At 32.2% G+C, this 15,000-nt stretch overlaps 1 protein-coding gene across 10 annotated transcripts in view; it reads left to right on the top strand.

Annotated features, from left to right (window-relative positions):
• LOC106874983 (forkhead box protein J2) overlaps nucleotides 1-15,000 on the top strand; it is a 446,415-nt gene that overhangs the window by 212,746 nt on the left and 218,669 nt on the right. For all 10 annotated transcript variants that reach the window (XM_089342755.1, XM_089342756.1, XM_089342759.1 and 7 more), the window contains exon 3: nucleotides 4,049-4,123. In XM_089342755.1, coding sequence (XP_089198881.1) covers nucleotides 4,049-4,123 — 75 coding nt within the window. The remainder of the gene's footprint in view (nucleotides 1-4,048; nucleotides 4,124-15,000) is intronic.

The raw sequence follows: 15,000 nt of genomic DNA on the forward strand, positions 1-15,000 counted from the left end.
ATGTACATATTGGTGTGTGTGTGTATATATATATATACATATACACACACACACACATATACAGTTCCAGAAATGGTGTTAATGGTTGGACTGTTCTAATTTCAAGAAGCTGCTGTCACAAATAATACAGAATAGAAAAAAAAATCATTATTTCATTCATCCAGTTTGAAAATCATTCCAGTAAAGAAGATAATAATAATAATAGTTTTAATTTGCTATATATATATATATATATATATATATATATATATATATATCATCATCATCATCATCATCATCATCTGCCTTCCATGCTGGCATGACTTAGATGATTTGACAGGAACTGGCCAGACAGAAGACTGCACCACACTTCTGTGTCTGTTTTGGCATGATTTTTACAGCTAGATACCCTTCTTAACACCAATCAACCTGCTGAGTAGAGTGAGTGTTTTTTACATGGTAATCAATTACAAAGCAGTTACAATATCAAGTATCCATGTGACTAAAAATCCAAGTGATAAAGTTATTCAGCGAGGGGTATATAAAATATAAGATCAGGAATTTGAGAGAAGAATATATGTTTATTGAATCATGTGAGTTCCATAGGGTTACAGTTGTTTCACAACCTTCTTCATGTTGTATTAATTTCAGTTTGGAAGAAATCATGCATACATGTTTGCATTAGTATGTATGCTCTGTATTGTACAATACAATTGTATATACACAAATTAATGCAAATTGAGAAGACTAGCTCATCAGATCATCGGAATATCTTGATTATATCAACAGTTCAACTCTGTAACCATGATTTTCTGGTGATGTAATGAGCTAGCCTTCTCTTCTTGCCTTAATTTGAGTATATTCACTTGTATTATATAATGCAGAGCATACATATTTATGCAAACCTGTACACATAATTTCTTGCTTACTGAAATCCATACTACATAAAGAAGGTTGCAAAACAGTCATAATCCTATAGAAGTTACATGGTTAAATAAATAGATATATAAAAGCATGTATATATGTGTATAACAATAAATAGCATTTTTATGTATACATGAACATACAAATACCAATGCATATGGATATGTTCTCCACTCATACAAATCTATTTGCGAACATGAAAACAGTTTTTTTTTCAAAATATATATTTTCAAAACTATGAGTAGGCTCTATTTTAATTTTTTTGTTTTTCTCTCTTCAGGATTTTTCTGTTTTTCTCACTATTCTTTCATATTTGGTTTGGAAGCATTAAATTTGTAACCCTTTTCATCATTTCAAAACATGTTTATTGTCTGATAAAATGATATTTAGTGGCAGTTATTTTGTTGTTTGATTATGCAATGAAATCACTGGAGAAATTTTGTGTGTATGTACCATTCATTATTACCAGGTTTTAAATGTTTTAACTGTTAAGATGGCACAATTATTAAATTGTCAGAAAGACTATTTTGCTCTGTTTATTTACTTTGATTTTCATCCTTTTGGAGTTGATAAAATTATGTACTGCTCAAGCTTTTTTTTTTTTTTTTGAGCCTTAGTACTCATAAAGCTGGTTACTCAATTTGCCTGGCATGTACATGACAAAGATCATGACATTCCCCTGAACAGGACAACAGTCCATTGCAGGGTTGAAGGCTAACAATTTTACTGGGATGGGACAAGTTGATTACATCAACCCCAGTCCTTCACAAGGGAAGAAAAGCAAAGTTGACCCCAGAAGGATTTGAACTTGAAATGTAAGGAACTGGAAGAAATACTACTAAGCATTTTGACCAATATGCTAATTGTTTTACCAGGTTGTCTCCTTACCACTTAATAAATTGAATCTATGATACTGGTGTCCCCTTAACTTCTGTAATGAAGAAACTTTTGATAAAAATCCTCGCTTGCAAACAAACCTGGGTACTGCTACTTCTGGAAGTATTTTTGTGATACGTCTTGGGAGGGTCATTATGCTAAGAATAAACACATGCGCTGGTTTTATACCAGTTTCCTATTTGTCAGATGGTTAACCATTTAGCTCAATTTGCTAATCAGTTATTTGGTTAATCATTTTGGTCAGCCACTCAATCAGTTAGCTTAGTCACAGTCCTTTCATTGCCATTTGTGGCCTTATCAATGACATGCCCTCTAGTGATAGCAGTGAAATGACTTTGACCAAACTAATTGGTTGATTGATTGAACAAACGATTAACCAAACAATCATTTAATTAACTGGTAAAATGGTTAACCAGTTGACAAATAAAGAAGGTGAAGTAGAACCAGTGCATGTGCTTTATCGGTTTGATGACCCTCCCAAGATAAAACAAAATATTTCAACACATGAGTTCACATCAAGAACTTTGCAAACAAAATACAAAAACAAAATATTCAGTTTTTGTGTGTGCCATACAAATTCAATTATTAGCAGCCTATATGTCACATCTGTTATCTTTGCCTTTGTAAGTGAACAAAAGAATACTGATGATGTCACAAAATATTCGGGTTATTATATTTGATGTGTGCTTATTGCCTGTGTAATATTCTATATGTTGAATTTTGTATTGAATTTCCCCAGAGTGGGTATATTTTCTGGTAATATTCTGTGGTACTGTTTATCCATGTTCCAATAGAGCTTCATTTCTAGAGAGTAAGTTATAATGTGAGTGTGTGTGTTTAATACCCACTTTTCCATAATTGCACAGGTCAGATGGAATTTGTTGAGGTAGATTTTTTTTTTTACGGTCAGATGTCTTTCCTGGCATCAGCCCTCACCTGTTTCCAAGCAATGTAATATTTCCCCCATGGCCAGGCACTTCTTCATGTAAGATTACAAACAAATAGAGCCACTTCTGAAATGGTAACACTTGTTTACAAGAATCACATGATGTCAAATCAATGATACACACACACACACACACACACACACATGAGCAAGCACTATCATACACACACACGTACACACATGCATACATATACACATACACTTATATAGATTAGATAGATAGATAAAGACATGCAAATGTATAGATATACATATATATAAAAGTATAGACAAATATATATGTACTTACGTATATATATATATATATATATATATACACATAGAAACTTACATCCATATATATGTGTGTATGTAGAGAGAGAGAGGGAGAGGGATACAAATGTATATATGTATGTATATAGTCAAATATATGTGCATGCATATACGTACACATGCATACTTATTTACTACACTTATATATATGTAAAATACTCATGTGTATGTGTACATTTGTTGCCAAGATATATACATCGGTAAAGGATATAATCATTGTCTTGATATCAATGACACTCTCTTAACATTCTCACTGTCAGAAGTGCAGTGAACCGGTGATAGGCTCATTGGAAACCTGTAACAAAGGATGCTCTTCCTTGCAGTTTACAATCTGAACTAAAATAAATAAATAAAGCACGTTAAATAGCCCACTTGTACAAGAATGTTTGATAGAAATGTCAAAATTTGACAGAAAGTTTGTTTTAGTTCTTTAGTGAGGTTCTACAAACCAGTATGTTTCTGATCCTTTCTAAAGTACTGCTTCAAGTTCCAGTAACCTATCACTGCACATCTCATTTTCCTGTTGTTGTTGTTCTTCTTGTGTAACACCAGGAATTTCTATGCAATCTATTGCTCAACCTACTACAGTTAGTTTCTCAGTTGACCCTCAAATTTAACCTGCTATCTTGTTTTTCGTTTTTCCATTCCTCTTTTTTTAAGTGTTGGTGTTATGGAAAAAGCACCCAATACACATTGTAAAATGGTTGGAATTAGGAAGGGCATTGTGAAATATGGGGGGGGGGGAGATAAGCCTTCATTTCCTCATTTTTATATTCGTTGTTCATTTACTTTTGTAAATTATATACTGTTATATGAAATTTTAATGCTACTTCATATAGCTTTTTTACATGTTATTTCATATAATTTATCTATTATATGTTTATTGGTGGGGAAGGGTTTAAAAAAGGTTGCAATTAGGAAATATAAAGGTATCTTATGTTTTGAAGTTGTAATAAATCTAAAGCAATGTTTTTTTGTTTTTTATTTCAGAATTCTATAAGACATAATCTGTCATTGAATAAATGTTTCTTAAAAGTGCCACGGTCTAAAGATGATCCTGGGAAGGTAAGATGTTATAAATAAACTTCACTTTACATATTTGAAAATAATGTATTTTGTCTGCTGATATTTTTCATTGGTTAAAGGTGTTAGGCGGCAGAATTGTTTATGAGTTGGACAAGATGTTTAGCAGAACTTTTTTTGGTTCTTTATGTTTTGAGTTCAAATTCTGCTGAGGTTGAATTTTCCTTCATCCTTTCAAGGTCAATAAAATAAGTACCAGTTGAGGACTAGGATCCATGTAACTGACTCGCCTTCTCCCCTATAAAATCTCTGGTCCTGTGCCTGAAATAGAAATATAATTAATGGGTTAAAGGCGGTGGTGAGCTAGTAGAATCATTACCATGCCAGAAAAGATGCTTTGTTACGTTTCTTTGAGCTCTTTACATTTTGGGTTCAAATACTGCTAAGGTTGACTTTGCCTTTCATCCTTTCAGGATTGATCGAATAAGCACCAGTTAAGCACCGGGGTCGATGTAATCAACTGACATCTTCTATATAAAATTTGGCTGATTGCCATTTCTAGCAGTGTAGAAACTATGTAGAAGCACCATCATTAGGCTAATGGTGGGTTAGCAGAAACAAAGTGAGGACTTAAATGTAAAAAAAATAAATAAATGTTTAATCATGTATTTTACTTTCACTTTTCAACTGTTGTCTGAAATTTTATCACTCATCTTAGAATTGATTTATTTTCTGTCTCACTTCTATTTTCGAGAGACTTTCTTGCTTCCTGTGTGGCTCAGCTCAATTAGAGCTGAATTTATATATGCTAACCCACTTTTTTTTTTTTTAATATTTCTACCATTGAAAAAAATAACAACAGCAAATAAGAAAGCACTATCATCAGCATGTGTATACTCTTCTTCTCTCTATGTTATCTAAATGTTATTCATTTGCCCAAAATAACTTGTGCTTCTTCCCTTAAAGCCATTTTGTACGTATCTCCTATCACACTATCACACATTGGTTTATACATTTATACTGTTATCATATATATATATATATATATATATATATATATATATATAATTATATAATATATATATATATGTATATATATATATATATGTATATATATATATATATATGTATATATATATATATATGTTTATATATATATATATGTTTATATATATATATATGTATATATATATATATATATGTATATATATATATATATATGTTTATATATATATATATGTTTATATATATATATATGTTTATATATATATATATGTTTATATATATATATATGTTTATATATATATATATGTTTATATATATATATATGTTTATATATATATATGTTTATATATATATATATGTTTATATATATATATATGTTTATATATATATATATATGTATATATATATATATAATTATGATATATATATATATATATAGAGAGAGAGAGAGAGGGGGGAGTGATACATGTATATACACACATATATAAGCATATACATCTATAAACACATTATATATATATATATATATATATATATATATATTTTCATACACACACATACACACATTTATCTCAAAATATTTTCTATATAAATTTCTATCTGTATGTAGTATATTGTAAAAAAAAAAAGCTATAAAAAGAATATGAGTTTTTCTTATTTTATTTTTTCTTTTACTAATACACATTCTGAAAATTGAAATTAAGGGAAAATGTTATTTTTTTGAGACCCTTGAAGCTAAATTCCAATTCCAAACCAAAATGTTATTTGGTACTGTGCAGTAAAATTATGTCTACAAACAGTTTCAAAAATATAGATTCCATTGAGAGTAGAATAACATTTATTTACATGGAGTTACTTTATTTTTGAAACAAATTCATGATAATTTCAAATTAATTATCAAATTTTATGTCAAGATCTTTGGAAAGTTTCTTTTTCTTCTACATATTTATCCACTGGCACTCCTTCAGTTATGAAGATGAGGGTTCCAGTTGATCCAATCAATGGAACAGCCTGCTCATAAAATTAATGTGCAAGTGGCTGAGCACTCCACAGACATGCCTGCCCTTAATGCAGTTTTCAGGGAAATTCAGCATCACACAGAACGTGACAAGGCTGATCCTTTGAATTACAGGACAATGCATTTTTGCCAGCTGAATGGTCTGGGGCAATGTGAAATAAAGTGCTGCTGGGAATTGAACTCATGACCTTACAATCGTAAGCCAAATGCTTTAACCACTAATTCGTGCGCCTTCATGATTATCCTCTAACTTATCAACTAACCATCACTTCCTGCAAACATTCACACCACATGACCCAATGAAGGAGCATCTATTGGGTTGTTTGATCTGATAGAATAGCAATATCTGTGTCTTCTTGCATCTGATTAGGATAATTAGTTCCCTTTCCACAAACCCCCTTTTTAAATCTTTTTTTCAGAGTGTCCAACTTCCCAGGCAGGTTACCTTCCCATCAGTTAAGAATACATGTCTCTTCTTGATGTTGTCAAGGAGTTTTAGTTTCACAATGGTAGCCTGAAGACATATATGAATGATGTCTCTGTGGCACTGGAGGATTTTTTAAAAGAAGTTTGAAAGGTAGTCTGACATAGTAAGATGTATTACAAACGAATGCCTATAAAAATAGAAGATCTGAGTGTCCAGAAAATAAAAATAAAAATATACACATGCATGTCTGCATTTGTTTGTGTACAAGATATGTACACATATGTGTGTGTCTGTGTGCATATATATATATGTGTGAACTATTTAAAGATGTATAGACATAGGAAAAAAATAAAAATAGCAAGTTGAAAGGAAAATTCAATGACAAAAAGCTAATGAAGTAGGAGAGGGTGCAAGAAAAGATAAAACAGAGACAGTAGTCAAAAGAGAATTTATCTCTCGTTGAAGTCTTTGGGTTATCCCAGAAAGTCATCTTCTTATATAACTTTAATATATTGAAGATGGATGTAAATCAAAGTAACTATACATACATACATACATACATACATACACAAACACACACACAAACACACACACAAACACAGTTGTGTGTGTGTGTATATAATTTTAGTGATCACATTATACCCGTTTCAATTATATTTGATCTTGTCTCATCTGACAAGATCAAATATGATCAAAATAGTGATAATGTGCTCGCTCTCTCTCTCTCTCTCTCCTTCTCTCCCTCACTCTTCTTCACTTCTTGCCCTCCTTCCCTCCACTCTCTCCTCCCTTCCCCTCTCTCGAATAGAAAATATAAAACTCTGCTTTCATTTTATGTATTGAGTACTAAGTTTGAAAACTATTTCATTTGAATCCTATCAACAAGGAAAACATTATGCATACCTACTTACATATGTATGTATATTTGTGTGCATGTGTATGTATACATATATGTATGTGTATATAGTAGCATGTTGTGTGATCTTACACAGTAAAGCATGAACAAAGTAAAAAAGAGATATTGATACTTTAGATGGAGCTAATATTAATGTGTAATATTATATATAGTTTCCAGCTTTCAGCCATTCTATTGCTCACAGTTTCATATCCTCATCCCAAGACATTCTTCAGACTTGTTGGTTGATAGAACAGCTACTGTCAGTAGATGCATGCATAATTACATGCAAATAGCCTTTGACATCTGTTACAGACTGTCTGAGCTGTAACATTACAACTTATTAAGCAAACTTTTAGTTCAGTTCAAATATTTGGGATGTATTTGACCTGTAAAAAGGTAATTTTCCTGCAGTTTGCTGTGAAGGAAATTCTCCCTTTAGGCAACAGGTGTTAAAAAGCACCACCAATTTGAACTGATATAAAAATTTGTTTTTAATTTACAACACTGCTTCATGTGGCTACTACATAATTTGTTTGAGCCTGTTGATGTTGTATGCAGTCAGTAAATAGTTTCTACTGATTTTCTTTAAGAAAGCTATGACTTCCAAAATCATGCATTTATCGGTCCACAGAAGGTACACTGAGGAGGGCTGATACGACTAAAATATGTCTAGAATTCAGTTTGAATTTCAAAGTTCTCTCCCTTGCCTTCCCTGACAATAATTTGTAAATGGAATCTGTTGGAAGCCAACAACAATGCTGCTCTTCCCAAAATGCATGATAGAAAAGAGATATATTTTTTTTTAAAAATCAATAAATCTATCCAGGAAATTGTCTAGTAAGGATTATGCTAGTATTGATAAACCATTGTATTTCTCTTCAGTGTAACCAAACTACTTCATAATAACAACAACTACATGGCTACAGTCTCCTATCACATACTTCACATCTTGTTTACTACTGTTAGAATTATTTGCAATCTAATATACGTTTAGAGTAAATTACATGGAGATAAGATGTGGCTAATACAAGCTGAGTGAGCAGCTGTTGTTTTTGAAAGAGTTAAGTGGCTGTGATTATCCAGGAAATGTCATGTCTTATAAAAAGAAATTAAATAACCAAATGTTGGCATTGATAACATATTCAGTGCTGCTTTTTAGTGAGGTTTGTTTAACATGTATTCATTTATTCTTTCACTGGTCTTATGTATTGGACTGGGGCCAGGCTGGAGCAGAGTAACACCTCAAAGGCTTTAGTTAGTTGTAATGTTTCTAGAAACTATTTCAGTCTTGTAGATATTTTATTGATCCCTGTTTGCCAAACTACTGAAACACAGTTTAAATACTGACACCCATATAAACATTCATGCATACTTACACACACACACACACACACACACACACACACACACACGTATGCACAATGAGCTTCTGCTGAGTTTCAGTCTACCAATTTCTCACAACACACTGATCCACCAAAGGCTGTATTATAAAACACCAACCCATGGTTCCTCACATTGGGAACAAACCTCAAAATACATTGCTTTGAAATGGACTTTTTAACACAGACCTGTACCTATATAAGTCTGTACATGCGTGTGTGCATGTGGGTGGGTGGGTGTGTGTGTGTGTGTGTGTGTGTGTGTGAGATCATCCTTACTTTTATGTCTGCTTTCCATGCTGGCATGGTTTAGGTATTTTTACAGGGCCCAACAGTCTTGCTCCAGTGTTTCAATTTTGGCTTGATTTTTAGGGTTGGATGCCCTTTCCAACACTAACCACTTTGCAGAATGTACTGGATGCTTTATTTATGACTCTTGCAAATAACTAAAACAACAAAGAAAATAAGACATGAAAGATTCTCCGGCTGATTTGGGTACTCCACAACCCTGTTCACTCACTTCTTAAATTGTGTTTGACTGCAACAAAATGTGACAGTGAACTGTTTTTTAGATATTGTCTACACACAACTGCTATATGAACAGGTCATAGTGTCTGAAATTGTGGTAGAATTCCTACTATTGGTGGAATGACTGTCACTGTTTTCCATATTACCTATTTGAGTATTTGAGACATTTCTTCTATTGATTCGTAATTCTGTTTATTTTTTTCTTGTATTTTGTATTGTTTTTCTCTTGTATTTTCTTTACCCATGGTGGTTCTATATCATGTGACATAATTGTGTGTGGTAGCCAGTTTTGGATGTGAAGATGTAATATGCATTAATATAATTTTAAAAGTTTGAAAAACAAACCTTTTTCCTGATGTCTGTCATTGGTATTGTGGGCAACTCCACCTTAAGCAATTAGTTCCTTCTACAAGCACTCAAAAGAAAATTTCATTCGGATACTTGAAATATAACGTGTTTTGAAGGGAAAATCAAAGAGACATCTTCACACTACAAAAGTTAATGATGATGATGATGTAAAACAATCCATGTTATCCAGAGAGAAAATTACTATGTATGATTCAATTAAGATAGTAGACAAAAAAAAAGGTGAGTTGTTTTAGTTTAGTTTTCAAAATAGTTTTTGTTGGAATAAGTTTTTGTTGCTTCTGTTTTTCTCCTAACTTTCACTTTGTCTATTTAAGTACAAGGTAAAAAAAAAAAACAAAAAAAAACCTTACATGTTTGGTTCTTAAAAGGATTGCTGCCTTTAACATGTGTATAGTTACATATCCCCTCCTACTTCAACATGCCGTTTATATCATCATCATCATCATATTATATTACAGACTATACAGTGAGATTCTGTAATTATTTATACATAGATCTTCTTAGCATTGCTGTTGGATTCCAAAAATGCTTAATAATAATAACAGCAGTAGTAGTAGTAGTAGTTGTTGTTGTTGTAGTAGTAGTAATTAGAATAACAACAAATGTAGAATGTTTTGATGAAACCAGTGTGAATGTTTAATGCATATTTTACTTTTGAAATGCATCCCTTTTCCACCCAGGTGCCATTTATTTGTTTTGTATTTGGATGAAGGTTATTTTTGTTGTGTTTACTTTCATTATTTTTTTGCACACTTTTAAGAATACTTTCAATTTCTTTTATTTACTTTCTACGTTATTATATCTGCATTAGTTAGCTTAGCTATTAACCTGAGTAGCTTGTAATAATTAATTTTTTTTTCTTTTAAATCTTAAAGTTAAAAAAAATTCAAAGATGACAGAAAAAAACAAGCAAAGGTTGACTTTTCTTGTTATCGTTTCATACATTTTTTATTAATTTCTTTCTTTTGCTTTTTGCATTTTAAACATTGTTTTTTTGTCATCTCTTATATTTTTCCATTTTTATTAAATAACTGATTAAAGGAAAGCAAAAAAAAATACGTTAAACTTTTATTAGCAATTAACCAATATATATAGCATGTAACACAGGTGATGGTGACAGGTAAAACAAATTCATTAGCAGTGCTTAATTGAATTCTTAGATCTTTTTCTCTGGTGTTAAGCACTTTATTGTGCTTGCCTTTGGTCTATTTTTCTTTTGTATTTATAATTATATTTTACATTTAACTATTGTTTTCATCTTTATATATATATATATATATTATGGGAAATGATTTCTATTATCATTGCATATGCAGATTTAGGGTTTGTTATTTTAATGGCAGTTCACATTTTGAACTTAGATAAAAATAACCAAAAACAAGGAAGAAAAAATAAATACAGTAAAAGAAATAATTAGCAAAAAAAAAATGCATAAAAAATCTTAAATTAAATAGAAATCACTGGTTCTTATCTCATTGATTATGCAAATTCAATCTTTTTAGGTAACAGTTAAGATTCACTTTCATGTATAAGTACAGGCATGGCTGTGTGGTTAAGAAGCTTGCTTTACAACCATGTGGTTTTGAGTTCAGTCCCAGTTTGCAGTACTTTGAACAAGTGTCTTCTACTATAGCCCCAGACCCACCAACTCACTTTTGCCGGCTGAGTGGACCTGGAGCAATGTGAAATAAAGTGTCTTGCTCAAGGACACAACACGTAGCCCGGTCCAGGAATCAAATTCACAACCTTATGGGTCATGTGTCAAATGCTCTAACCACTGAAACATGCACCTTCTTAATTCAATTGAATAAGTTAAGACACTCAGTGGAGGCACCCACCTAAAGATGGCAGCAATATCCAATGCAAGCCCAAACGGTGGCCTTAGAGAGACACAAAATACTCTGAAGCATAAGAAATTTAAGAGCACAGAAGAGAAATCCAAACTTCTTGGCAGCCAACATTGAACAGATTGATGTGAAACAATGATAAGAATGATAACAAACTTTATTAGCCACAAGAATCTGGAACAAGATGAAAAAATATTGTGTTCTTGCTACCAAGTTCTTAAGTCTGTATATATAAATCTTTAGTGAATTTATGATGCCTCAATATATTAATGGAAGAGTTAGTGGTAGCCAGTCTTTATTTGGAATGATTTCCATGTATTGATTTTTTTTTTTCTTCTTTTTGAAGAGTGTATTTGAATTGTTTGTTCTGCGTTTGTCAAATTTCACAAGTGTTAGAAATTTTTTAATGTTTTTTTTTTAACCCCCCCCCCCCCCCCACACACACACATAGAATTTACTTACTACAAAGGATATTTTGAAGAAGTATTTTATTGTTGCAAAAGTTCTGACTTTAAAAAAAAAAAATTTGTTATATAAATACGTGTGTGTGTGTGTGTGTGCGTGTTTCCTTTTGTTTTCATTCTTGTCATAGATTGAACAGTTAGAAAGCTGACATCTGCAGCTGTTATATTTATATTCAAGTCATCAATCTATCTATCTTTGTGTCAGTCTCAGAAGGCAATTATTCTTAAAAGTACCATTTGTAGGTTTGGAACTTATCATCAGATGAATGACAAATTAGCTGCGGCCTAGAAATTTAGCATTATCGATAATATTTGAAGTGTAGAGAGAGAGAAAGGCAAAGTTAAAAAACAGAAAAGAACAAAACGTTTGAAAATTGTATTTGTTTTTGAAAATGATATAATTTTTAAACTTCATTATTTGTATACATGAAACCATCATTATATATATATATATATATATATATATATATATGTGTATGTATATATATATATACACACACAGGTAGAGGGAAGAATTATTCAATACTGTAATGTATTAACTGTGACAGGATATATATGTGTGTGTGTGTATGTGTGTGTGTATGTATGTATGTATGTATGTATGGATGGATGGTTATACAGACTCCGAAGAGGCTGGTGTTAGTTTGCATCAGCAAGACTTATTATATTATATTGTAAAATCAATCGAAAGAGTAGAGTGAACTTAGTGTGGGGGGAGTGGAAAATTAAGTTTTCGGACAGAGGTCTTCTTCAGGGAAATGTTGAAAGAAGAGAGATTAATGAGAGACAGCAGAAAGACTCCGTCCAAAAACGTTGAATTTTCCACTCCCCAGGACAAGTTCACTGTTCACTTTTTATCAGTTTTACTATATGTAAGTATATGTCTGTTTGCAGGTGTCTGTCATCGTCATTATCATCAAAATCATAACTTCCATTTCTCTGTGCTTATAGGGAGGGGTTGGGCAGGATTTGTTGAGGCAGATTTTCTACATCCAGATGACCTTCTTGTCACTAATCCAAGCTGGCTAATATTTCTTCATGGCTGGACATTTTATCACAGTTGTTTTGAAAAAAGACACCACTTGTATACTGGTGACACTCATTTAAAACAATCATGTGATGTTAAGTCAGGAGACACTAATTCACACACCTACACGTTTATACACATATCCAACAGGCTTCTTTCAGTTTCCAACTTCAAAATCTACCCACAAGCTTTTGGTCATCCTGTCACTATAGTAGAAGATACTTGCTCAAAGTGCCATGCAGTGGGACAGAACCCAAAACCATGTAGTTGGGAAGTGAACTTACCATCTACACGGCCTTATCTGTACCTACACAGCTATACTTTTATTTGTGTCTGTTCGTATGAATCAATCTCTCTTTCTTTCTTTCTTTCTTTCTTTCTATCTATCTATCTTTATGTGTGTATATTATTTCCAACTGATTACCCACAACATGGATGAACCAACAACCTCAACTTCCTTTTAGAACTTTCATCAGCAGCCATATATTCGTGTTTTGTGCTTGACAGAAGTTCTAATGGGAACTTGAAACAGTTAATTCAGTTACAGAGAAAGAGCTAGTATATAGATATATAAAAAAAAGTTAAGCTTAATATTACAACATGTATTGAGTACTTATTGAATAGCTTTCTTTTAATTCATTCAACAAAGATTATTATAACTTGTACATAGGTATGTGTTTGTGTGTGTGTGTTAAAAAAAACTAGCTAAGATTAAGGTTATAGACACAGGAAAATATAGATTTATTGTACATTACATCAAATACATACATAGACACACACAAACACATATACATATAAATATATATATGTATATACATATATACATATATATATTATTGTATTGATAACATTTGGTGGCTGTTAATGAGCATCACTGTCATGCAACTAATGTTATTTGCTTCCACTCATCTATGATAAGTATGTTTGGCCATGGGGATTCATTATCTTGCTTTCACAAGGCTTTCTTTGACCTAGGACCATAGTAGAAAAATTTCCCAAGATGCTATACAGTAGGATTGTGGTTGGGAAGCAAGCTTCTTTAGCACGTAGTCATGCCTGCCCCAGTCTCAATTAGAATCTTACATGGGTGGTCACTAACCCTAATCCAGTGCTCACTATAACACTACCACCTGATCCTTGAGTGCCTTTAACATTGTTGTACACTCTCTTGTAAGTATTGTGGCCTGGCCTCACATTTCAGTGTAACTTCTTCCCTCTCTCACGTATACCTGTCTTGGAGACTGTGCAAAGTGTCATAAGCATTTCCCTTCCCTCTGACTTTGGGCTTAGTTATGTATGTATGTATGTATGTATGTATGATTTTGACCAGCAGTGTGTTTAATGAACACCACCCTCCTTACCAAGCGAGCTTGGCATTGCTGCTGGTTTAATCAACAACAGCATAGAGTTTAGACACTTTTCCTAGTTCATAAAGGTATTTTGAAATGTGACTTGAATTGAACTGTTTGGCCAATTCTCATGCAGTTTGCTTTGGATTTTCCTCAGTTACAATTATCAGAATCTCAACAGAGACAGATTTTGGTCATCCAGATTGAGGAGAGTCTGTGTGAGAAAAATTTCCCCAGAAAAAACCCAGCCAAATCATCACTGACATTTCTGAAGACTTAAAGCTTCATCTCCATACACAGAACAAATATTTCTTACTACTTCTATTGCTGAAGAGCCCCTTTTGAATTCATACAGCATGCAGTGTCTGATATGGGTCTGATCTAAACCCATTTTAAAAGCGTAAGACAAAAAAATCAATACAAATTTAACCACTTTGGAATAGAGTAATCTGCATAGAAAGGAAAAGAACAACATTAGAATATAAAAATTAATGCTTATTTTAGTGTAAGTATTGAAAAAGTACCTCAAAGTAATCATGTCAAAAATGAGACAGGACTTTCTTTCCAACCTAAAATATGCATGCATATACATACATATATGAATATCA

Source organism: Octopus bimaculoides, chromosome 26 (genome assembly GCF_046866305.1).
Source record: "Octopus bimaculoides isolate indiv1 chromosome 26, ASM4686630v1, whole genome shotgun sequence".
NCBI classification, from domain to species: domain Eukaryota; kingdom Metazoa; phylum Mollusca; class Cephalopoda; order Octopoda; family Octopodidae; genus Octopus; species Octopus bimaculoides.